At 40.8% G+C, this 26,096-nt stretch overlaps 1 protein-coding gene across 1 annotated transcript; it reads left to right on the forward strand.

Moving 5' to 3' along the window:
• Positions 1–1,013: 1,013 nt before the first annotated feature.
• LOC123002672 (uncharacterized) lies at positions 1,014–7,179 on the forward strand. Its single transcript, XM_070211981.1, has 4 exons — positions 1,014–5,237; positions 5,335–6,099; positions 6,268–6,411; positions 6,463–7,179. The coding sequence occupies exons 1-4, from the start codon at positions 1,014–1,016 to the stop codon at positions 7,177–7,179; spliced, it is 5,850 nt and encodes a 1,949-aa protein (XP_070068082.1).
• Positions 7,180–26,096: the final 18,917 nt, after the last annotated feature.

Below are 26,096 nucleotides of genomic sequence, written 5' to 3' on the forward strand. Positions count from 1 at the left end.
TCTTTATTTCCCCTTCAACATACATTCACACATACATACATACGAATTCCCCAAATTCCCGCGCATTCCAGCATTTCTCGCACATAGCCCGCAAAGGGCTTTATGCACGAGTTGCATAAAGTGCTCTTTATTCCGAGCCATTCCAAATAAATTCCAAATAAATAAAATAAAGTAAAAAACCAAAAAATAAATACCAAGCTCAATTCTAATAAACTTAAATAAATACTGAGAGTTAAAAAATTAAAATTAAATTTACAAAATCCCTCATCGCTAGAGTTCCAAAAAAAATTAAATAAAATACTGTCCACATCCCAGAAACCAGTGGAATCAATCTATTAATATTGTTCCCGGTTTACGTCCGAATCCATTAGTTACCGCGTCCATTCCAGTATTTTTATTTATTTATTGAGTTTGGTATATCCATATATCTACTTGATTTATTTTCTTGTTGGGGAGAAAAAATAAAAGTTCCAAAAAAAATATATCATCCGCATACCACTGCAACGTATTTTTTGTTTGGTCTCCGAATAATTTTTTAAAAAAAATAGAGAAGAATACTAACGATATCTAATCCCATCCTAATTCGGCCAGCCACCCCTCATAAAATACTAATCGAAAAATACTTCATCAAGAACAGTATTTTTTCAGTATTTTATTTTTAGTATTGTTGGTATTTTTTGCGATTCTTGTTCCATCGTTCCACCAAAATCCTGGGGATTATTTTTACAATAATTCAGCCACTCATATCGACTGTTTTAGCAGGTCGAGACCCTATTTCCACCAGTCCGTAATTTCTTTTCTGATTTTTGTCCGAAAGATCAGCGCGCACATTCCGAATCAAAACAGCATCCTAGTTTGGTATGTCCAGGGAAAGTTCTAACAAACTACCCCCTGTTTCATCACCGAAAGTTCCGAAAATCACTATAAGGACGCCCACACCTACAAAGGTCAAGACGCCAATTACCAAAAGGGCTCCTTCTCCTATCGAAAGATCCACGCGAGCCAGCACGAAAATGGTTGCAACGGCTGCCGAACTCGCCTTAAACCAATTTATTGAAGTCTCGGATCGACTTTCCGAATTGGAGGCGCGAATAAATATTCCCGCGGCGGTCCCTCCTACGTTGTCCGTCCTCAATATTCGCCGAGACGAAATCAAAGAGGTATGGGTCCGCATCAAAAAAGAGTACGATGCGTGTACCGCGTGCCTTGTAGCAGCCGGAGAAAGTGCAGCTGACATGTTGCCAGTTCTCAAGGCTAAGTACGGTTACTGCTACAGCGCGTACGAAAGGTGCGGCGCCCAAATAGCAGACCAAATAGCGCAGACTCCGCAAAATCCGCAAGCTACCTCCACTCCAGATACTCCTCAGACATACATTCCGTCAGGCTGCCACCTTCCGCAGTGCGATACCGAGGTTTTTACCGGCGATTATCTTCGTTGGCCAACCTTCAGGGATCTATTCACGGCAATTTACATCAACAATCCTAGACTCACTCCTGCCGAGAAATTATTCCATCTCAATGCTAAGACGAGGGGCGACGCTCACAATATAGTTGCAAATTCACCACTTACTAACGATGGCTTTCGCTCAGCGTGGGATAACCTCACTGAGCGTTTCGAAAACAAGCGATTGTTAGTAAACAGTCAATTGAAGATACTCTTCAATGTGCCGTCCGTCACACAGGAGTCTGGGTCAGCTTTGAAAGAACTTCAAAGTACCATCCAGGGGTGCCTTACGGCGTTAGAAATGTCCGGTATTCAGGTCGAAACTTGGGATTGCCTCTTGGTGTATATGTGCTCATCCAAACTCCCAAAGCTTACGCTTTCCCTATGGGACCAGTCCCTTCACAACAAAGCCGAGATCCCTACGTGGCATGAGCTGAACGTTTTCCTAACGGAACGTCACAGAACCCTAGAAGCCATAGATGATGTTCGACCATCAGGTTCTAGTCAGCCCAGGGCATCCACATCCAACTCGGCGTCTCGGAGAATAAATTCTTATGAGACAAGGGTAACGCCTCGACAACCTAGAGGGTGCGATCTCTGTAATAGAGAAAACCATCCAATACGCACATGCGCCCAGTTTCTCCGGATGACGGTCGACCAACGGATCGCCTATATTAAACGAAAACAGCTGTGTTTGAACTGCTTTGCGCGGACACATCAGCTGCGCGACTGCGAAAGCGCAAATAATTGCTTCACGTGCCGCGGCCGCCATCACAGATGGCCTAGATCCAGACCGAATACTCCCGGTCCCTCGGCTGCCAGTGGCACGCAGCCAACACTTCAAAATTATTTTGCGGCAGGCTCTAGGTCAGTCCTCCTAGGCACCGCCATGATTAATATATGCCATCAGGGTTCCAACTACCAAGCGCGAGCCTTAATAGACTCCGGATCTGAGGCGACCTTCATTACTGAGCGCCTTTTCAACCTGATTAAGCTGCCGTTCCAGGTTATCCAAGCACAGGTCTCAGGACTTAATCAAACGGTCTCCGCTGAGACTAAAAAGCTCTGCCAATTGACGATTCGTTCTCCGACCCGGCCTAGTTTGCAATTAAACACCACTGCCTACGTGCTTCCGCAAATAGCCGGAAATCTTCCCTCATGTCCGCTTCCGCAACATTTCCTGCGAGATCTTCCCGAACTTTCACTAGCGGATCCAAAGTTTTATGAGAGCGCACAAATAGATCTTTTAATCGGGGCCGATATACTTCCTTCCATTCTACTAAGCGGCACCCGAGCGAATATCTGTGGCTCTCTTCTCGGTCAAGAGACCATTTTCGGCTGGATTCTAACAGGACCAGTACCCGCTCCGAGGCAAGATAGAATTTCATCGTTTTCTACGCATGTTGCACACACGTACGAAGCGTCTCTCGATAAACTCCTCACCAAATTCTGGGAGGTGGAGGATCTGCCAGTAAAGGTGGCAAAAGAATCCGACGTGATCTGTGAGGATAATTTCCTTCGGACCACCACAAAAGACGATACCGGCAGGTATGTCGTGAGTCTTCCCTTTCGAGATCCTGAGAACATGAAATGCTCCCTAAGACATTCCAGATCCCTGGCGTTGGCTCAATTCTTAAGAAACGAGCAGCGGCTAAAAAGGGACATAACGCTAAAATCCAAGTACGACTCAGTAATTCAAGAATATCTCGACCTCAACCACATGAGAGAAGTCCCTCCTACCGACGATTCAGCGTGTTATTACCTCCCACACCACGCGGTGTTAAAACCGGAGAGTACGACCACCAAGCTTCGAGTGGTATTCAATGCCTCCAGCCCTTCAGACAATGGGGTCAGCTTAAATGATATCCTTCATGCTGGCCCGGTCCTACAGTCCGATCTAACCATCCAGATCCTGAAGTGGCGATATTTCCGTTTTGTGTACAATGCTGATATCGAGAAAATGTACCGGCAGATCTGGGTAGATCCGAAGAAGACAGCGTTCCAACGTATCTTATTCCGCAATAGAGAAGGATACATTCGCGATTTTGAGCTAAAAACTGTAACGTTTGGGGTCAATTGTGCACCGTTTCTGGCAATTCGGGTCCTGCAACAACTGGCGACCGACGTGCAACTAACCCATCCGAGGGCGAGTAAAGTTATTCGTGGTTGCATGTACGTCGATGATGTCCTCTCGGGAGCTGACTCTGCAGAAGAGGCTCACCTTACCATTCGCGAGTTGCAGAGTGCTCTCGATTCGGCTGGTTTTCCATTAAGAAAGTGGACCTCCAACCATAAAGAAGTTCTGGCTCATATCGAGACCAATCATCTTTTAAACGCCGAGTTCCTCGAGATAGATACGGAAAGCACGGCGAAAACTCTCGGAGTCCGTTGGAAAGCAACATCCGATGAGTTTTTTTTCGCCCCTCCAGACCTATCCAACGAAGCCACGCTCACGAAACGTCATGTTCTTTCCCAAATCGCCAAGCTGTTTGATCCAGCAGGCTGGCTCGCTCCTTTCGTGGTCTGTGCCAAGATTTTCATGCAGGAGATCTGGCTTCATGATCTTGGGTGGGATGATGAACTCCCAATTGAACTGTGCCAAAAGTGGCGTGATTTTCTCCAAAGCTACTCGGTCCTAGATCAAGTCCGAATTCCCAGATGGGTTTCCTTCCGCCCAGAGTTCCGAGTCGAGCATCATGGATTCTGTGACGCCTCTCAAAAGGCGTATGGTGCTGCGATCTATGTGCGCGTAGAAATTGGGCACACGACGCTAGTGCATCTCCTTACAGCCAAGACGCGCGTGGCGCCAGTCAAAACTGTGTCGCTTCCAAGGCTAGAGCTGTGTGGAGCTCTATTGCTGTCCGAGATGGCTGAATCCATCCTCCCCCATATGCCAGTGCTGTCCTCGAAACTCCATTGTTGGACCGATTCCACAATTGTGCTTGCATGGCTCGCCAAACCAGCATGCCAATGGACAACGTTCGTTGCCAATCGGGTAACAAAGATTACCCAGTCCACAGAGGCAGCCAATTGGGCACATGTTCAATCCGAACACAATCCAGCCGACTTGGCCAGTCGGGGAGTGCCTCTACAAGACCTGATCGACAACTCCCTTTGGTGGCATGGACCAACTTGGTTGTCAAAGCCACGAGATCAGTGGCCTTCCCAAAGCACCGACTTACAGGTGACCGAAGTGGAAAGGCGTCCTGTCAAGGCCCATGTGGCGTCCATCCCGACAGAAGACATCCTTGATCGCTTTTCCAAGTTAAATAGAGCTTTACGGGTCCTTGCGTATGTCCACCGTTTTGTCCAGCGATGTAAGAAACAGTCGCAGATGTCGGAAGTCCGTCTAGAAGCCCAAGAACTTGTCGCCGCTGAACGGCTCATGGTCATTAGCACTCAGCGCAGATATTTTTCTAATGAATATCGCTGCTTGAGTCAAAAGCGTCCTGTGTCCGCGACAAGTTCAATCCTCTCCTTAAACCCCTTTCTAGATCAGAAAGGGCTTATAAGGGCTTGCGGCCGCATAACGGCCTCCGAAAACTTGCGATATGACGAACGACATCCGATAATACTCCCGTACGAATGTGCACTCTCTCGACTACTGGTGAACTTTACGCATCTCATAACGTTGCACGGAGGTAACCAGTTAGTCGTACGTCTCACCCGGTCAAGATACTGGATTCCGAGAATAAAGAACTTGGTAAAGGCTGTGATTAACTCCTGCAAGGTCTGCGTTATTCATAAGAAGCGCTTGCAAATTCAGATGATGGGAAGTTTTCCGAAAGAGCGAGTGTCTTTTTGGCCCTTTCGATATCAAAAATTACACAGGCAGAGCGTGCCTAATTACAAAAGGGTATGTGTTGGTTTTCGTATGTTTCTCTACAAAGGCCATCCATCTAGAGCCTACATCCAATCTGACGACCGAAAAATTTCTCGCCGCTTTCGCTCGGTTCGTATCCAGAAGAGGTTGTCCCCGTCAAGTGCAGTCCGACAATGGGAAAACCTTTGTCGGCGCTGCCACCCTGCTCTCCCGAGATTTTCTACAAGCCGTAAAAGAGTCTGTGACTGATGCGTATAGTCATCAGCAGCTCAACTGGCAATTCATTCCTCCGGGGGCACCCCATATGGGAGGCCTGTGGGAAGCTGGTGTCAAAAGCTTCAAAACCTTGTTTTACAAGTCCACCGCTACTCGAAAGTACACCTTTGAAGAGCTTTCAACCCTCCTAGCGAAAATTGAAGCTTGTCTAAAGTCAAGACCGCTATCTCCCATGTCAGAAGATCCTACTGATCTCTTAGCGTTGACACCAGGGCATTTTCTCGTCGGCGGACCTCTTCTGTCCATAGTAGAGCCCGAATTAAAAGGGGAATCCAAGTCCATTGTGAATCGGTGGCAACACTTAAAGGCGCTCCATCAGCAATTCCAAGCTCGATGGAAAGAGGAGTATCTCAAGGAGCTCCACAAGCGTAACAAGTGGCAGGCCCCGACCGCAAATCTCCGCGTTGGCGACCTAGTAGTCGTCAAAGAAGACAATCTGCCCTCGAATGAGTGGCGCCTTGGCAGAATCGACTCTGTTTTTCCGGGGGCTGACGGCAATGTCCGTGTCGTCAACATTCTCACGGCACGCAAGATTATTAAGCGTCCCGTGACCAAGGTGGTTCTTCTGCCAGGAGAACACTCCAACCGTCTTCCTCAACCAACATCCTCCGCATAATTCTCCAACCATCCTCGTCATCTAATCATTTTTAAATCATCTCCATGTTTGTTTCTTTTTTGTCCATTACTCCCTACCAGATCACATCATGGTTCCTCGTCCACGCAGCGCTCAGGCTTTGGAGAGCAGACATACTCGAGGTTTAAATTCCTACCGTTGCCGAGTCTGCCGTGGAATCCATCCGCTTCGAAAGTGCCAGAGGTTCCTAAAGCTGAGCGCAGAGAAGCGGCTTCGAGCAGTGCTTGTCAACAAGTACTGCTCAAATTGTCTCGCTCACGAGCACTCTGACGTGAGTTGTCGCAGTGGCGACAAGTGCAAAACGTGCAGCGGGAAGCACCACACGCTCCTCCATATGCACGAGCGCCCTCTGCCGTCGGCTACCAATCAGCGTTCACGCCGGCAGAATCCGCCAACTCGCCAAGCGCTGGCCCCGGCAAGGCGCTCGGCATCCGCCGCTTCTCAGCAGCGCTCGCGCCGGCAAAATCCGCCAACTCGCAGAGCGCTTGCCTCTCCGCCGCGCTCAGCCTCCTCGACACCGGCACCGTCACTGGCGTCCATCCTCCAGCGGCACAGTGTCAACGTCCTGCCGACGGCAGGCTCAAGAAGTTCGACACAGCCGCCCTCATCGACCCGTGTACGCCGACAAGTTGCATCGACGCATCCCTGGCTACTGCGTTCCGCTTGCCGACTACCACCGTCGGCGACGAGCGGATTTGTACGGCGACGATTCGGTCGAAGCGCGACGACGACTTCAAGTTGGAGGTGGTCCTGAAGGTGGAGCCAAACGTCCGCATCCGCACCCCCATCCGAAAGCTTGCTGACACCGTGGTCAGCAAATACAGCGACCTCCCGTTGGCCGACGAGCGGTTCTATCTACCGGCAACCATCTCCGTGGTCCTGGGTGCCGACGTCTACGGCAAGGTCATCCGTCCTGGCTTCCACCTGGTCGACGAGGGACTCCCAGTGGCCCAGCGGACGACTTTCGGGTGGATCCTGTCCGGTGCCTGCAACCTGTCCTAGATGACACGTGGGGCTTCGTTGCAACGCTAGCGATTGCAAGGGGGGCGGAATGTTTACGCCGCTTGCTCTTAAATCCTCCGCTCTTCCAATGCCCGCTCTTCCCTCGTTGGGAATGCCTACTTCCAGGCTCTCCCGCTCTCCCGCCTTCCCACGCCCGGGATCTCTCCACAGCGCTCTGAAGCACAGCGCTCATTAGTTTTAAGTTGAGTTCTCATTGTAATCCTACACGAAATACATCGCCCGGCCGGTCCGCGCTAATTACGAAAAGTCTCAGTTGTTCTCAATTCTCTCGCGCTTCGCGATCGCAAAGTGTTTTTCCTTCCCCCCACAGCTTGCCACCGGCTATTGCAACAAGCCGCAACGCCTTCGGAAGCTGCCTTCAACCCTAGAAGAAACGATTTGCGACGCCCCCAATAAACAATAGGGAAAAAATACAATTTGCCTTATTTAAGGAATTAAGGTAGTTTGATTTTGACCATGAAGAGGAGCTATAAGTAGTTTGGAAAAAGTCGGCAAATAAATCAACAATTTCAGAATCTGTCGATGCCTCCATTGAGTTAAAACGAACCGATGAAGGCAAAGCTGATGACTAACGCTTGGCGTTAATAAGGTTATAAAACTGCTTTGGATCATTTGTAAATTTAAATTTACAACGATTTAAATACATAGAATAGCAATGACTGTTAAGGACATTAAAAGATGGCTTACCCGATTTTTTATACTTTTTATAAGTGTTTTTTTTAAGATTTTTAAGTCTTTGAAGCGCATTTGTAAACCATGGGGGCCTGTTCGGCTTTGGAGGAAGCCTTCAGGAATGCATTCATTAAAAAAAGTGTTTAGAATGCTATAGAAAAGTTCAGTTGCACTTTCGATGTCCACACAGTTATAAAGATCTGTCCAATTATATTGCGAAATCATAAGGTTAAGTTTATTATAGTCACATTTCCGAAAGCATCTCATTTTAGTTGGAGAAACTAAAGGAGAGGTGGTATCAAGGTAGGGGAGGCAAAGTGTCAATTCCATAGTTGGGTGGTATCGGTCTTCTAATACCACAAGAGCGTCAATTCTAGATACTGTGACTTCAGACGGATCTGAAACAAACACAAGATCTAATTGTCTATTTAAAGAATTTCGTATAAAACTAACTTGCTGTAACGATAATTCTAAAAGGCCATCCACAAAGTCATGGGCGGATAAAGGTAGAGCGACAAGTGAGTCAGTAGGAGGGGACCAAGAAAAATCCGGGAGATTGAAGTCACCCAAAACAATCAAAAGGTCCCTATTGGAAAGAAAGGATAGAATAGATTTAATAGCAGCTAGATGTTGCTCATAAATTATAAGGTCAGAGCCAGGTGGAATATAGGAACATGTAATAAAGATAGACAAGGATTTGAGGGTAACTTTCACACAAATAAATTCAATGTCACTAGGGACATGAGAGTAAATTCTCTCAGAATTTAGGGTAGAGGTAACGGCAATCAGGACGCCGCCCCCCTACGGGAAAGCCGATCGGTTCTGTAGGTATTAAAATTATTTGACAGAACTTCAGAGTCGTTTATCTCTGGTTTCAGCCAAGTTTCTGTAAAAGCTAAGATATCGTCAGTAAATGCCGAGGAGTCCGCATAAAGCTTGTTAAGTCCTCTAACATTTTGGTAAGCCAAGAATAAACTTTTCAGTTTTTTGGCACCGTGGAAGGCCTGTTATTTGTTCTTGGTTTATTAGGAACAAATTCTTTTATAACCAAATCATCATTAAGCCAAAAGCTTTCAGATAGCAGTACTTTAAACACATCAGGCGGAGCAAACATTTTGAAAGACGATATCCTGCGGGCGTATGAAAATCTAAATTGTTCAACCGCAATTTCCTCGGATGGGAATTTTTCACGAATGAATTCCAAAACATCCTCAGATGTGGTATCAGGCGTAAATCTTTAAACAAATAGTTGCTTCCTATGAGGAACAACTGAGAGTTTCTTGCGCCCCCCAGCCGCAGTCTGAACCTCACGCAGCTGAGAGCCAGAAGCGGCACCTACTGTACCTCTGGATACAACTGAGAGATTTTTGCGCCCCCCAGCAGCAGCCTGAACCTCATTCGGCTGAGAGACAGAAACGGCGCCTACTATACCTATGGGTATGGTCGGCACCGAAATGGTTGACTCCGCCGGCTCTGGAGATCTTATTAGAGCCTGACTTTCAGATACCGGGACTACACCGGACCTAGCAGTATCCATTGGCACAGGATGTTCAGTTACCCCTGCGTCACCCGAAACTGCAGCAGCTACCAAGTTTGGATTTAAGGCGGATTCTACACTCGCATTTGTCGTTGAGCTAGCTTTTTTACGTTTGGGCAAATATTTTACTAATTTTTTGTTGTTAAATTGTGCACAAACGGAATTTAATCCATCATTGAGCTGTTTAAAAACTCGTGAAAAATTACATAGGCCGTCTCGAGTCTGCCTCATAAAGCTGCTCATCTCAATTGCCAATTCCCGGCAGGACTCACATACCCACATGAGACCAAGAGAATAAAATATAATAAGAATAAAAAAATGAAAATAATAAAAATACCTCAAGTAAATTTGACACTGGGATCGAACTCGCAAAACCGCGAAGACACAAAACAACAAAAAGTATAAGAGCGCGAGATCGCAAGTTTAATTAGAAACAAGAGAGCGCGAGAGAAAAAAGTCTATCGACTGAGCGTGGCTTGTGGTACACCAACAACTATACACACGAACAGTTACAAGTGTAAAGCAAGCAAGAGAGAAAGAAATCGGAAATACAGTAAGTTCAGAGAGAGTGAGAGTGGGAAAGTGGAAGAGAGATTACGAGTTTTAGCAGGTTTAAAGCGTGTAATTACACTAACAAAGTCAAGCGATTTAAACAAATCCAAATAGAAATGTTAAAATAACTAAAACAATGCACACGTTAATTGGGAGTTTTAGTTTAAAACACTAACACAATTGTTAGGCTACGCTTTCTTTGTAAACAATCACAAGACACTCGCACAAATCACTGAAAACACAAAATAACGCAGAGCACAAAAGTAAACACAACCGTTCACAAGCGACGCTAAATCGATTTTTGATCATGAGCTATAAGAGTCATGAGCTATAAGAGTCATGAGCTATAAGAGTCATGAGCTATAGGAGTCATGAGCTATGGGAGTCATGAGCTATATCAGCAATGAGGTTTAAGAGTCATGAGCTATAGGAGTCATGAGCTATGGGAGTCATGAGCTATAGGAGCAATGAGGTATCAGATCGGAGCAAGTGGATCACGTTAGCCATGCCATGAGCTGAGCCATTCAGATCCAACAAATTTTCCGACATGAGCTACTTGAACCTTTGTTTAAAGGGCCATATGACTCCACTCATGCAGGGCTCTAGTTATACCCGTTACTCGTAGAGTAAAAGGGTATATTGTATTCGTGCAAAAGTATGTAACAGGGAGAAGGAAGCGTTTCCGACCCTATAAAGTATATATATTCTTGATCAGGGTCACTAGCCGAGTCGATATAGCCATGTCCGTCTGTCCGTCCGTATGTACGCTGAGATCTCGGAAACTACGAAAGCTAGAAGGTTGAGATTTTCTACATATATTCTTGGGCTTCCTACGCAGCGCAAAATTATTTCAGCCGAGCGCCACGCCCACAATCGCCCCCTAACAATTTTAAAATGTGTCTGGCGCCCACACCCTTAAAGATTTCCGAGAAGTATAAATGCAATTTTGTTGTGTATACTTATAGCTATCGAAATGTAGAAGACATTTTTTAAATCGGACGGATTCAATAAATATGCGCAATCAAAAAAACGTTATATATCCATCTCCCTTGGACTCCCTTTAGCCGAGTGACGGGTATTAGATAGTCGGCACAACAACCCGACTACAGCGTTCTCTCTTGTTTTTATCTTAAAAAAAACAGTTTTTTCAATTTTTTACGCACCCAAAAGTTATGTTCAACATAATCTTTGGTCTTACTAGAATCTTCACTCCAAATTTGAAGCCGATATCTTAAAAAATACGACTCCTACTGACTTAAGTCCTCCTAGATTGGCAAAATCTTACACTGTGCACTGTGCCATTAAAATGACCGTCGGTCATCAGTCTACATTGCCCCACAAGCTTAGCTGTCGCTTGATTGTAACACGATCGGGCAATGTTTCGGCCATATTCCCTCCCCTTCACACATTCGTGTGCCAAATGGATCGTCGCGGGCCGCGCAATTGTAAAGGTTGTCCGTCAAAAGTTATGTCATTATTATTCACCTACTCCACTTATCGCGTCAGCAACCCCCGTTTGAAAACTTAGCACTTCATGGTTTTAAGTTCGTTTTCACATTCTATTTTTATTGAATGAAATATTTGCTAGTGCCATTTATGAGTAATATTATTATTGGGAATACATATGAATTTAGTTTTAATTGACCAACAAAGTTTGTTAGCGGAGAGTATCGAATTTACCACCCGTACAAGGTGCACACGTCAACAAATTGCTGACTATTCACGACTACAAACGTCGCTCTGAGGGCTCTTGTGGTTGTTCATACAAACCGCTGCCGCTAAAAAGTCAAAAAATAGTACCAAGCATTATTTTACGATTTGCAAGTGTTGGTAAATTAAGCAATAATAATCTACTCTGGTAGGAGGGTAGCCTTACGTTTTGATCCCAGTTCAAATTACGAAGAGCAAAAAGAAGAAATTTTTTTTTAACCGACTCTATACAGTCAATGTGCACTTGGTATTGTGGGCTCCAAACCGAAGAACAATATTCCAATATAGGACAGACAAGGGAGGTAAATAGTAATTTGGTTATATAAGGGTCGTCAAATTCTTTTGACCAACGCTTTATAAACCCAAAAACACTCATAGCTTTGTTGACAGTCAGCATTATGTGGCAGTCAAATTTAGGGTCCAGAAGAACGCCTAAATCATTTACTGAATATATACGGTCAAGTGGCAAGTTCTGAAGCAACAAATTATAAACGTTGGAGTAACCCTATGAAAGGTCATTACGTTACATTTCAGGCAGTTCAAATTTAAGAGGTTATACTCACACCATACTTGAAAATTATCAATGTCTGACTGTAAGCCGAAACAGACTCTATATTATTGTATGTCAAACAAAGCTTAACATCATCAGCATACATTAGTACTCGAGAATTTGTTATGATAGAGGGAATATCGTTTATAAACAGAGTAAACAGCAAAGGACCCAGATGACTACCCTGGGGCACTCCAGATGTCACGTGGATCATTTTAGAAACAGCGTTCTTAAATATAACGCTCTGAGTCCTCCCATTCAAATAACTTGAAATCCAAGTTAAAAGATTACATGGAAACCCAAACAAGTCAAGTTTGAATAAAAGAAGAGAGTGGTTAACGGAATCAAAGGCTTTACTGAAATCTGTATATATAACGTCGGTCTGCATTTTATTGTTAAATCCATTTATTACAATAGATGACAATTCAAGTAGGTTAGTAGTAGTCGATCTTCGCTTAACGAAACCATGCTAACATGCTAACGTATTAACAAATGAGATGTGATAATACGTTCAAAGGCTTTTGGAATGGCCGACAATTTAGAAATACCTCTATAATTCTGGGCATCCGCCTTCGCACCCTTTTTGTGAAGTGGAATAATAAAAGAGTCCTTCCAGGTAGTTGGAAAACTGATGATGAAATAGACAAATGAAAGAGCTTAAGAATAGGTTTGCAAATGGTTGATGCACAAAACTTAAGCACACACCCAGGAAGTCCATCCGGACCGGGAGAATAAGTTGGCGTTGTTATTATAGGGAAAAAATACAATTTGCCTTATTTAAGGAATTAGGGTAGTTTGATTTTGACCATGAAGAGGAGCTATAAGTAGTTTGGAAAAAGTCGGCAAATAAATCAACAATTTCAGAATCTGTCGATGCCTCCATTGAGTTAAAACGAACCGATGAAGGCAAAGCTGATGACTTACGCTTGGCGTTAATAAGGTTATAAAACTGCTTTGGATCATTTGTAAATTTAAATTTACAACGATTTAAATACATAGAATAGCAATGACTGTTAAGGACATTAAAATCAGATCGAGCCACAACATATTTCGAAAAATCGGATGGCTTACCCGATTTTTTATACTTTTTATAAGTGTTTTTTTTAGTCTTTGAAGCGCATTTGTAAACCAAGGGGGCCTGTTCGGCTTTGGAGGAAGCCTTCAGGAATGCATTCATTAAAAAAAGTGTTTAGAATGCTATAGAAAAGTTCAGTTGCACTTTCGATGTCCACACAGTTATAAAGATCTGTCCAATTATATTGCGAAATCATAAGGTTAAGTTTATTATAGTCACATTTCCGAAAGCATCTCATTTTAGTTGGAGAAACTAAAGGAGAGGTGGTATCAAGGTAGGGGAGGCAAAGTGTCAATTCCATAGTTGGGTGGTATCGGTCTTCTAATACCACAAGAGCGTCAATTCTAGATACTGTGACTTCAGACGGATCTGAAACAAACAAAAGATCTAATTGTCTATTTAAAGAATTTCGTATAAAACTAACTTGCTGTAACGATAATTCTAAAAGGCCATCCACAAAGTCATGGGCGGATAAAGGTAGAGCGACAAGTGAGTCAGTAGGAGGGGACCAAGAAAAATCCGGGAGATTGAAGTCACCCAAAACAATCAAAAGGTCCCTATTGGAAAGAAAGGATAGAATAGATTTAATAGCAGCTAGATGTTGCTCATAAATTATAAGGTCAGAGCCAGGTGGAATATAGGAACATGTAATAAAGATAGACAAGGATTTGAGGGTAACTTTCACACAAATAAATTCAATGTCACTAGGGACATGAGAGTAAATTCTCTCAGAATTTAGGGTAGAGGTAACGGCAATCAGGACGCCGCCCCCCTACGGGAAAGCCGATCGGTTCTGTAGGTATTAAAATTATTTGACAGAACTTCAGAGTCGTTTATCTCTGGTTTCAGCCAAGTTTCTGTAAAAGCTAAGATATCGTCAGTAAATGCCGAGGAGTCCGCATAAAGCTTGTGTAGCTTCATGTTAAGTCCTCTAACATTTTGGTAAGCCAAGAATAAACTTTTCAGTTTTTTGGCACCGTGGAAGGCCTGTTATTTGTTCTTGGTTTATTAGGAACAAATTCTTTTATAACCAAATCATCATTAAGCCAAAAGCTTTCAGATAGCAGTACTTTAAACACATCAGGCGGAGCAAACATTTTGAAAGACGATATCCTGCGGGCGTATGAAAATCTAAATTGTTCAACCGCAATTTCCTCGGATGGGAATTTTTCACGAATGAATTCCAAAACATCCTCAGATGTGGTATCAGGCGTAAATCTTTAAACAAATAGTTGCTTCCTATGAGGAACAACTGAGAGTTTCTTACGCCCCCCAGCCGCAGTCTGAACCTCACTCAGCTGAGAGCCAGAAGCGGCACCTACTGTACCTCTGGATACAACTGAGAGATTTTTGCGCCCCCCAGCAGCAGCCTGAACCTCATTCGGCTGAGAGACAGAAACGGCGCCTACTATACCTATGGGTATGGTCGGCACCGAAATGGTTGACTCCGCCGGCTCTGGAGATCTTATTAGAGCCTGACTTTCAGATACCGGGACTACACCGGAACTAGCAGTATCCATTGGCACAGGATGTTCAGTTACCCCTGCGTCACCCGAAACTGCAGCAGCTAGAAAGTTTGGATTTAAGGCGGATTCTACACTCGCATTTGTCGTTGAGCTAGCTTTTTTACGTTTGGGCGAATCGGTTAATAATTTTTATACCCGTTACTCGTAGAGTAAAAGGGTATATTAGATTCGTGCAAAAGTATGTAACAGGTAGAAGGAAACGTTTCCGACCCTATAAAGTATATATATTCTTGAGTCGAACTAGCCATGTCCGTCTGTCCGTCTGTCCGTCTGTATGAACGCTGAGATCTCGGAAACTACAAAAGCTAGAAGGTTGAGATTTTCCACATATATCATTGGCCACGCCCCCTCAAACGCCCACAATCGCCCACTTACGATTTTAAAATGTGTCCTGCGCCCACATCTTTAAAGATTTCCGAGAAGTATAAATGCAATTTTGTTGTGTATATTTTTACCTATCGAAATGTAGAAGACATTTTTCAAATCGGACCATTCATTAAAAAGTTATACGCAATCAAAATATCTACATATATCTATCTCCCTCGCACTCCCTTTAGCTGAGCTACGATTATAGTCGGAACACGAACCCGAGTACAGCGTTCGCACTTCCTTTAGCTGAGTGACGGGTATTAAATAGTCGGGACACCAACCCGACTATAGCGTTCTCTCTTGTTTGTTGTTAAATTGTGCACAAACGGAATTTAATCCATCATTGAGCTGTTAAAAAACTCGTGAAAAATTACATAGGCCGTCTCGAGTCTGCCTCATAAAGCTGCTCATCTCAATTGCCAATTCCCGGCAGGACTCACATACCCACATGAGACCAAGAGAATAAAATATAATAAGAATAAAAAAATGAAAATAATAAAAATACCTCAAGTAAATTTGACACTGGGATCGAACTCGCAAAACCGCGAAGACACAAAACAACAAAAAGTATAAGAGCGCGAGATCGCAAGTTTAATTAGAAACAAGAGAGCGCGAGAGAAAAAATCTATCGACTGAGCGTGGCTTGTGGTACACCAACAACTATACACACGAACAGTTACAAGTGTAAAGCAAGCAAGAGAGAGAGAAATCAGAAATACAGCAAGTTCAGAGAGAGTGAGAGTGGGAGAGTGGAAGAGAGATTACAAGAGTTTTAGAAGGTTTAGAGCGTGTAATTACACTAACAAAGTCAAGCGATTTAAACAAATCCAAATAGAAATGTTAAAATAACTAAAACAATGCACACGTTAATTGGGAGTTTTAGTTTAAAACACTAACACAATTGTTAGGCTACGCTTTCTTTGTAAACAATCACAAGACACTCGCAAAAATCACTGAAAACACAAAATAACGCAGAGCACAAAAGTAAACACAACCGTTCACAAGCGACGCTAAATCGATTTTTGATCATGAGCTATAAGAGTCATGAGCTATAGGAGTCATGAGCTATGGGAGTCATGAGCTATATCAGCAATGAGGTTTAAGAGTCATGAGCTATAAGAGTCATGAGCTATAGGAGTCATGAGCTATGGGAGTCATGAGCTATAGGAGCAATGAGGTATCAGATCAGAGCAAGTGGATCACGTTAGCCATGCCATGAGCTGAGCCATTCAGATCCAACAAATTTTCCGACATGAGCTACTTGAACCTTTGTTTAAAGGGCCATTTGACTCCACCAAAGACCAATATAATCTCTAAGATGAGTAACGGCCATACATACGTTTTGCAATATGCAGCTCATTTTTTGGTGGCGACGAAAATCTCGCTCTCTCCGCTCGCACAAAGTTGAGAGCGTAAAAATCAAAACAGAGTGTGCACATGCTTGTGTGAGTAAACACAACTCGTAAACAAGTGCGTATGTGTGCGTACTTAAATTTTCGGCCAGAAATCATTTCTAGGCTAAGAAACTAATTGTGCGTCGAAAAGAACTTCTATGATTGAACAGGATGTTTATTTAAATTGCATTTATGCACCTTTAAAGCGAATATCTGTATATTTAATTTATATTCTCGTTTTACATATTTAAATTAAAGCTAAAAACATAACTTTTAATACAAAACATATAAAACTGCTTGATAAAATTTAAAATATTTTAATCAAGTTTAATATATTATTTTATTAAATTAATTTATTTTTTATCCATGGATTTTTTATTACCTCGAAAATGAAAATATTTAATTTAATTTTAAATTTAAATTAAATGTATTAAACTTTGACCTATACTATTTAAATTAAATACGAATAACATCATATCTAATATTATCAACCTGCATTTAAATATTTTCATATTTAATCACGCAGTATTAAAATTTATGTTTTTAGCTTTAATTTAAATATATAAAACGAAACATTTAATTTGCAGATAATAAGTTTAATTTTTCCACCGTTTTGTTTTTTATATCTAATAAATATTTTAAGTTAATATTATTATTTTATAAAAAGTTATACTATTCATAACAACTCGAATTGAATGCATATAAAACTAATATATAATTTATTGACTATTTAAATTATTTAATCAATTTAATCGAATATTTAACTTATCAACTATTTTAATTATTTAGTATATTTAAAAAATAATATAGTTAATATACAAATACATGTACTTATAAATACTTATTATTAATTTTTACAGGGTATGTTTAATTTTCAAACTTTAGCTACCTTAGGAGTATATATAAATATTATACAAGGACATACATAAAATGTCCATTTAGTATCCTTTTTAGTATTTTGTATGAAAATAAAATTAAAATTAAATCATTAAATTTTGTGCCATTTAAATTTGATTTGATCAGCGCGCAAACCTTTTTTGTTTCCCCTTTGTGTTTTTCGGATTGCTAAATAATTAAAATAGTTAATAATAATATAATTTTATATAATGTTATTATAATACGTGTAATATAAAAAAAATATTTAAAACATAATAAATATACAAATATTCAACCTGTTCAATCGCAATATTTCTGAGGCTCCTAAAAATCGTTTACACGTCGCACGCTGAATACCCTAATGACAATTATTCCAATGTGTAGTCATATATGAAATAAATTATGGTTCATTATATACGTACATATATTTGGTCATTACTAAAAAATATACTAAATTCGAATAATTATCATAAAAGGCATTACAAATAAGTGTTTTTAATAATGTTAGAATTTTAAAATAAAGAGTATATTAAGCCAGCGCGCTGCAGCGAAGAAATGCTTGTGAATACATGTGCACACATACAGTCGTCGGTTGTCGCTGTATGCGTACAAGAGAGCGGCTGGCTCTAGGGCGCTCTCTCGCTGGCTTTTGGGCAAGAGAGCGAAAAGCCAGTTGCCTTTTGGGCAAGAGAGCGAAAAGCCAGTTGAAAAGCCAGCACCAAAAAATCGTGTGCAAAAAAATCGTATGGCGTTATCCATCTTCATATTCTAATGTCTTTGACTCCACTCATGCAGGGCTCTAGTTATAACCGTTACTCGTAGAGTAAAAGGGTATGTTGTATTCGTGCAAAAGTATGTAACAGGGAGAAGGAAGCGTTTCCGACCCTATAAAGTATAAATATTCTTGATCAGGGTCACTAGCCGAGTCGATATAGCCATGTCCGTCTGTCCGTCCGTATGAACGCTGAGATCTCGGAAACTATGAAAGCTAGAAGGTTGAGATTTTCTACATATATTCTTGGGCTTCCTACGCAGCGCAAAATTATTTCAGCCCACAATCGCCCACTAACAATTTTAAAATGTGTCTGGCGCCCACACCTTTAAAGATTTCCGAGAAGTATAAATGCAATTTTGTTGTGTATACTTATCAAATAAAAACACCTCTTAACGAGGTAAAAAACTAGTGACGATCGCACCTTCAACATACAAAAGTTCTGATATCAACATTTGTGACGAAAAATTATTACACTCGTCATTAAATAGACTTTCTAATATTTTCTCATTCGGGCCGCCCTAGCAAACTATTCCAGCCTTTTTCCCTTCACAGGCATTTTCTATTGCAGCGTGCTATTTATAGCTATTTATAGCTGTTTTCCCGCTAAACTAGCAAGTTTTTCCAAAAGTGGTAGAACAAAAGTTTTTTATATCGATGTGATGAACGTCATATCAAATTTTCAAAACTTAAAAAACATGTTTTGGACAAACTGACAAACTGACAAACAGAGTTAAATTTTCATTTTGGGAAGACGAAGAAAATCTTATTTTGGCTATAACTTTTGAACAAAGCGTCGGATTTTGACAAATGACCCCTCATTCGACGGGTATTTTCAAAAGGAATACAACTAAGACTGTGCGAGGGGGCATTTATCCCCACCGGCCCCAACAGCTCCAAATTTCGAAATTTTCACTTTTCACTTTCACCGCTCTCTCTCCCAAGCCAATTGATTTTCTTAGAGTCTTGGTATGCAATCCTGTTAGTTTTCGCAATACCTTTCGATAGGTGTATCATTCATTATGATCGGACCATCACAGTAGATTTTCATTTATTCGTGTATATATAGTAGTCGCCTTCCCACACTCTCCTGGTGCGCTTCGTCACTACATGGACTGCCGTCCATAGTGATACCTATCGAAATGTAGAAGACATTTTTTAAATCGGACCATTCAATAAAAAGTTATGCGCAATCAAAAAAACGTTATCTATCCATCTCCCTTGGACTCCCTTTAGCCGAGTGACGGGTATTAGATAGTCGGGACAACAACCCGACTATAGCGTTCTCTCTTGTTTTTATCTTAAAAAAAACAGTTTTTTCAATTTTTTACGCCCCCAAATGTTATGTTCAACATAATCTTTGGTCTTACTAGAATCTTCACTCCAAATTTGAAGCCGATATCTTAAAAAATACGACTCCTACTGACTTAAGTCCTCCTAGATTGGCAAAATCTTACACTGTGCACTGTGCCATTAAAAAATGATGCCTGAAAAATAGTAAGAGTCGTAAAGTCCGTCGGTCATCAGTCTACATTGCCCCACAAGCTTAGCTGTCGCTTGATTGTAACACGATCGGGCAATGTTTCGGCCATATTCTCTCCCCTTCACACATTCGTGTGCCAAATAGATCGTCGCGGGCCGCGCAATACGATGCCCTATTGTAAAGGTTGTCCGTCAAAAGTTATGTCATTATTATTCACCTACTCCACTTATCGCGTCAGCAGCCCCCGTTTGAAAACTTAGCACTTCATGGTTTTAAGTTCGTTTTCACATTCTATTTTTCTTGAATGAAATATTTGCTAGTGCCATTTATGAGTAATATTATTATTGGGAATACATATGAATTTAGTTTTAATTGACCAACAAAGTTTGTTAGCGGAGAGTATCGAATTTACCACCCGTACAAGGTGCACACGTCAACAAATTGCTGACTATTCACGACTACAAACGTCGCTCTGAGGGCTCTTGTGGTTGTTCATATAAACACAAGGCTGATACTCGCCGCTGAAAAGTCAATGTTTATTATATTATGAAATGTTAACTTATGTAAAGAGATAATTAAAAATAGTTAAATAATGTATTTTGTTTTTTTTTTATTACTGTATTATTTTTCTGATTAGTTCATCTGACGGATGACAAATGTACTAACCTCTTCCAGAAATTCATTATACGAGTTTTCGGAATAAACGGTAGACTTGGGTACCGTGGCACAAACTATGGCTTTTTCTATTTTGGTACAATGTAATGACCTTCAATGACCTTACAATGAAGGTCTCAATGTATAAAAGTTCTAGATCATTTATAGTAATAGGCGAATTCAACTTGGATAAAAGGTAGTTTACTTTAATGTAGAAATGCGGTTCGTTTCTAATAGTGACTGCTGGGGCCCGATGGTTAATCATGGTGCACGGATATAATATATATATTTGGTAAAGAAACTGTGTTCCGACCTATTTACTTCGTTGGTGGTCCTGGGCGATGAGATCTCGACGCGCTGGATCCTGGATCCTAGAAACATATATATATATATGTGCAAAACACTAAAACACACAATAAAACAAGAAAGGATGTTAACTTCGGCCAGCCGAAGCAAATAAGTTTCGTCATCTGTAGAACACGCAAATTCCGATGGCTCTTCGTCGCTTGAGTCCGTATAATTTTCATAATGATCTGTAAGAAGTTTGAAATTGTTCGATAATATTTATACAATACAATGAAGTATTTCATAATTATAACTATTACAAAAACAGTAGTGGACAAAGAAAACAAGAGAGAACGCTATAGTCGGGTGCCCCGACTATCAGATACCCGTTACTCAGCTAAAGGGAGTGCGAAGGAGATGAAGATAAAAACTTTGATCCGCCGTAACTTTTTAACGAATGGTCCGATTTAAAAAATTTCTTCAACATTTCGTTAGGTATTGATAAACACAATAAAACTGCATTTTTACTTTTCCGAAATATTGAAATTTTTAAAATCGTATATAAGCGATTGTGGGCGTTAGAGGGGGCGGGGCACCCTTTTGAAACAAACTTGCGCTGCGTAGGAATCTGCATGCAAAATGTCAATCTTCTAGCTTTTATAGTCTCCGAGATCTCAGCGTTCATACAGACAGACAGACGGACAGATGAACATGGCTAGATCGTCTCGGCTAGTGATCCTGAACAAGAATATATATAGTTTATAGGGTCGGAAACGCTTCCTTCTACCTGTTACATACTTTTGCACGAATCTAATATGCCCTTTTACTCTACGAGTAACGGGTATAACTAGAATTCGCCACATATGAGCCGCGTGGGCCACAGGAATCACTCTAAAAACTTAACTTTACAATTTTAAATGTAGTGTAGATGTAAAATTACTTACGGTTTGAAGAACCTTGTAATGAAACACATTTTAAATTGTCCTTTAAAGTGGGACAATCTAGATTGGTCTCTGCAGTAGGACAGTCCTTATTCGCGTCTGCGGGAGGACACTCTTCTTCCATATTCATGGCGGACATTAATAGCTGAGAAACTTGAGTCATTTCCGCTACCGAAGCAGGAACACGATAATATTTCTTGTGCATGTCTTTATGGTGTCCCATGAAATCGGCCAAGTGATCTATTTGCATGTCATTCACGTTTTGTATAGAAGTGTGGGTAGCCAATTGATTTCGCAAATTGGTCCCTCTGAGAGAGTTTGGGCAGCTCGCCCCACATTGGCTTGCATACATTTTTAAAATTGGATAAGCCCTTTAATATGGTTTTTGAAGAGGACGTGGATTTGCAATGTTAAATATAAAATAACTTTTCTTGAACGATAACTTTTTGTTATACATATTAATTTGCTCAATGCAATGCCTGTTCCATGGCGTAAAGAATACGGATACAGTACGATTTTTTTTCCACGAATTGTCACTCTAGTAAAGTTTTTTGTCACATTTTTCATTTGTTCAGTCATGTTTTTAAAAATATCAGAGCTCGTAAATAACTGTCGACACTTTCAATATGTTCGTCAAATAACACTTATTTACTGACACATTGGGAAAATTGTCAGAACGAAACAGTTTAATTTCTGTTTTCAGTTTTTTCTGTCTTTGCTCAACAGAAAACAGTTTGTTTTGTGTCAAATGTGTTTCTGTTTTCCAGAGACAGTTATTCTGGGACAATTATTCATATGTGTCTCAGTGTCGAACAGTAAAAGTTGAAAAAAAAAATTTGTTAAAATGGGTCGCCCAAAAAAACATGAAAGTGTGTATTTGTTTTTTAAATACGAATCCGGGAGTAATAAATCGACATGCAACGTGTGTGGTATTAAACTGAGCGGTCAACATATAACAAATTTAAGGAGGCACCTCAATGCAAAACATGCTGATATTTTTAATGATTTGGAGCTCAACAGCAATAACAGCGATGCGCGGGAAATGTCTAATAAGAGAAAAATCACAATTACGACAAGCGAAGAATCGTTAACTTCATCAATTGTTAAAATTGTAACTACAGATGGGAGGCCTTTCTTGCTTCTAGACAGCGATGGGTTCCGCGAGATTGTGGACCCAATATATGACGCATTATGTATTAAATGAGAAACGAAGCTCTCTTAGTGCGCAAAACATAAATTCGCTTTTAGTTGTGAAGCTAAACGCCGAATAAAGTTTATTCGATAAATTGGTCAAACATCAAATTTTCATATACACTCAGGAACAAATTTTTACAAAATAAATTATTATTCGGCAATACGAAGTTTACATATATACGCTAAAACCATATCACGCATAAAAAGTGTATTTATATAACTACATATATGGAAAAGACTCAAAATTTTTAAGTTAGAAATAAGCACACAATCCAAAAAGACACTTATTCTGAGACAGTTATAGGTTTTGATCATTCAAAAACACTTATTCTGTGAGGTGAAAGCAAAAGTCTCCCTTTTTTTCTGTTATTGAGAGACAGAAATAAAGTTTGTGTCAGCCGAAATCAGTCAACAGAAAACACTTTAAAAGAAAAAATAACTGTTTTCTGTCCGAGACTGACAGAAAATTTTAGATTTTTTCTGTATTGTGAGTAACAAGACAGTTTCAGAAATAAGTGTTAACAGTTATTTACGAGCTCTGAAAAATATGGGAAGAATTCCCGTCATCTACGTCGCCAACCGAATGTGCTGTTCTGTAATTTTCCACTGTCAATCTTTCGAGTTCTCCTACTCTGCGACGATTAAAAATAAGCAAACTTATAAGTGTACTCTCCTTCGAAGACACCAATGCAGATTCTGAATTTTTTAAATTCAACGCTTTTAAAGTTGTTTGTGACACATTGTGCACAAATTCATACAATATCCTAATATCTTCTTGTGAGGGTAATAAAACTTTCACTGCGCGATGCTTCTTTGATTGGTCTTCAATCGCTGGCTTATTTATATTCACGTTTATTTCGGTTTCCCACAGTGATAAGAAATCGTTTGCTGACTTTTTAGCATCTTCGTCTCCATTTTTTATGCTTTGCCCTGACCATATTTTAGCGCATTTCTTCATAAGGCATGTTAAAGTGGTTGCTGCTGTAGGTTTGGCATAACACATTCGGTCATAATCGAATTCGGCAACAGAACGTATACCTGAGATTACTGTATCGTAATATTTTGGACATATGACATCTTTTAACTCGATAACTTCAGGGCGTAACTTTTTTATTTCAATTAGAAGTCTACTTAAGTACCGCATATTTGCTCGGATCATGTCGTGCTGAACTTCTGTATGCTTCATTGCTTCCATATTTTCAAATAATACTATTAAGGGCCGGTTTCTCGAGTCCCTGTCAAAGTCCCTGATAGCTATCTGTTCGAAAAACTTAAATACCAGATAAACTGTTCGTAAAAGCAAATCCGCTTTCTCGACTGCTTTAATTTATCTGAACGAGAAACAATTACAGAGTGCTGTTAACGCACAGAATTGTGCTGTGAAGCGCAAAAAATGGCGTACTTCGATTATTTCATCAGCTGTTTGGGTATATTTCAAGGGAAAAGTCAGCTGTGATTTCGTTTCTTATTCTTAGTTGGCTTTGGGAAAACAGCTGTCATTCTATCGAGCCGAAAACGCTTAACAGGGACTCCGAGTCCCTGTCAAAGTTAGCTCTCACATTGGTGCTCGAGAAAGTCAAAATGCCTTAGGGCCGGTTTCTCGAGTCCCTGTCAAAGTCCCTGATAGCTATCTGTCCGAAAAACTTAAAGACCAGATAAACTGTTCGTAAAAGCAAATCGGCTTTCTCGACTGCTTTAATTTATCTGAACGAGAAACAATTACAGAGTGCTGTTAACGTACAGAATTATGCTGTGAAGCGCAAAAAATGGCGTGCTTCGATTATTTCATCAGCTGTTTGGGTATATTTCAAGGGAAAAGTCAGCTGTGATTTCGTTTCTTTTTCTTAGTTGGCTTTGGGAAATCAGCTGCCTTTCTATCGAGCCGAAAACGCTTAACAGGGACTCCGAGTCCCTGTCAAAGTTAGCTCTCACATTTATGCTCGAGAAAGTCAAAATGCCTTAGCAGAGACTTTATCTGTTCGAGAAATGTTAGCCGGCACTCGAGAAACCGGCCCTTAGCAGGGACATTATCTGTTCGAGAAATGTTAGCCGGCACTCGAGAAACCGGCACTAAGGGCCGGTTTCTCGAGTGCCGGCTAACATTTCTCGAACAGATAAAGTCCCTGCTAAGGCATTTTGGCTTTCTCGAGCATAAATGTGAGAGCTAACTTTGACAGGGACTCGGAGTCCCTGTTAAGCGTTTTCGACTCGATAGAATGACAGCTGATTTCCCAAAGCCAACTATGAAGAAGAAACTAAATCACAGCTGACTTTTCCTTTAAATTATACCCATACAGCTGATGAAATAATCGAAGCATGCCATTTTTTGCGCTTCACAGCACAATTCTGTGCGTTAACAGCACTCTGTAATTGTTTCTCGTTCAGATAAATTAAAGCAGTCGAGAAAGCGGATTTGCTTTTACGAACAGTTTATCTGGTATTTAAGTTTTTCGAACAGATAGCTATCAGGGACTTTGACAGGGACTCGAGAAACCGGCCCTTAGTAATCATATTTTAATACCCTTGTTAGATTATCGTCATTTAAGACAGGCATTATTTTTTTTCGTAAAATTTCATTTGCCGCAGAACGCATATATCCAGTGGCTCCTCGTCCAGATTTATTACCCTTAATATGCTTGCTGCGCTTACAGTTTTTTATGTGATTTCTGATAGTTTTGGTAGGAAAATGAGCCTTGCAACCGGAACAACAAACAAAATCGGTGTTGTATATAAAATCACCTTCTTTCCGTATGGTATCTAGCAAGTGCAATCTGTTCTTGTTTCCCCTTGGTAAGCTGCATAAATCTTTAACTTCGGGTTCACTTTTGTGCTTAAGTAAAATATGTCGTGCAATTTTGGTTTGCAAGGTCATACAAAATTTGCAAAAGTGTTGTTTCGATTTTCTTTCATTATTGGCATATGGCACAGTTAGTTGTCTATCGTCATATAGGGGAAGTTCTGGATTATGTTTAAATATTTTCGTAGCATCCATTAAAGACTGTGTTGACGAATCCGGCACATAAGTATTATCCAATTCATTCGCTTGACTTGATACCCACGAAGTTGAAAATGTTGCCTCTAAGGAAGCTTTTGAGACATCTGAACATAATATATATTAAATTAATAAATAAGTATTATATAGAAAAATAATATTAACCCAACAAAAAAATTATTTTTCAAGCTGAAGTTTAAAAATACGTATTCAATTTACGATTAAAGTTTTTACTGTATTTTAAGCTTTACATTTTTATACCCTTGCAGTAGCATTATAATTTTAGTCAGTAGCTTGCGGCACAGTAAAGGAGC

The sequence above is a fragment of the Drosophila takahashii genome, chromosome 2R (genome assembly GCF_030179915.1).
Source record: "Drosophila takahashii strain IR98-3 E-12201 chromosome 2R, DtakHiC1v2, whole genome shotgun sequence".
Taxonomy (NCBI): Eukaryota; Metazoa; Arthropoda; class Insecta; order Diptera; family Drosophilidae; genus Drosophila; species Drosophila takahashii.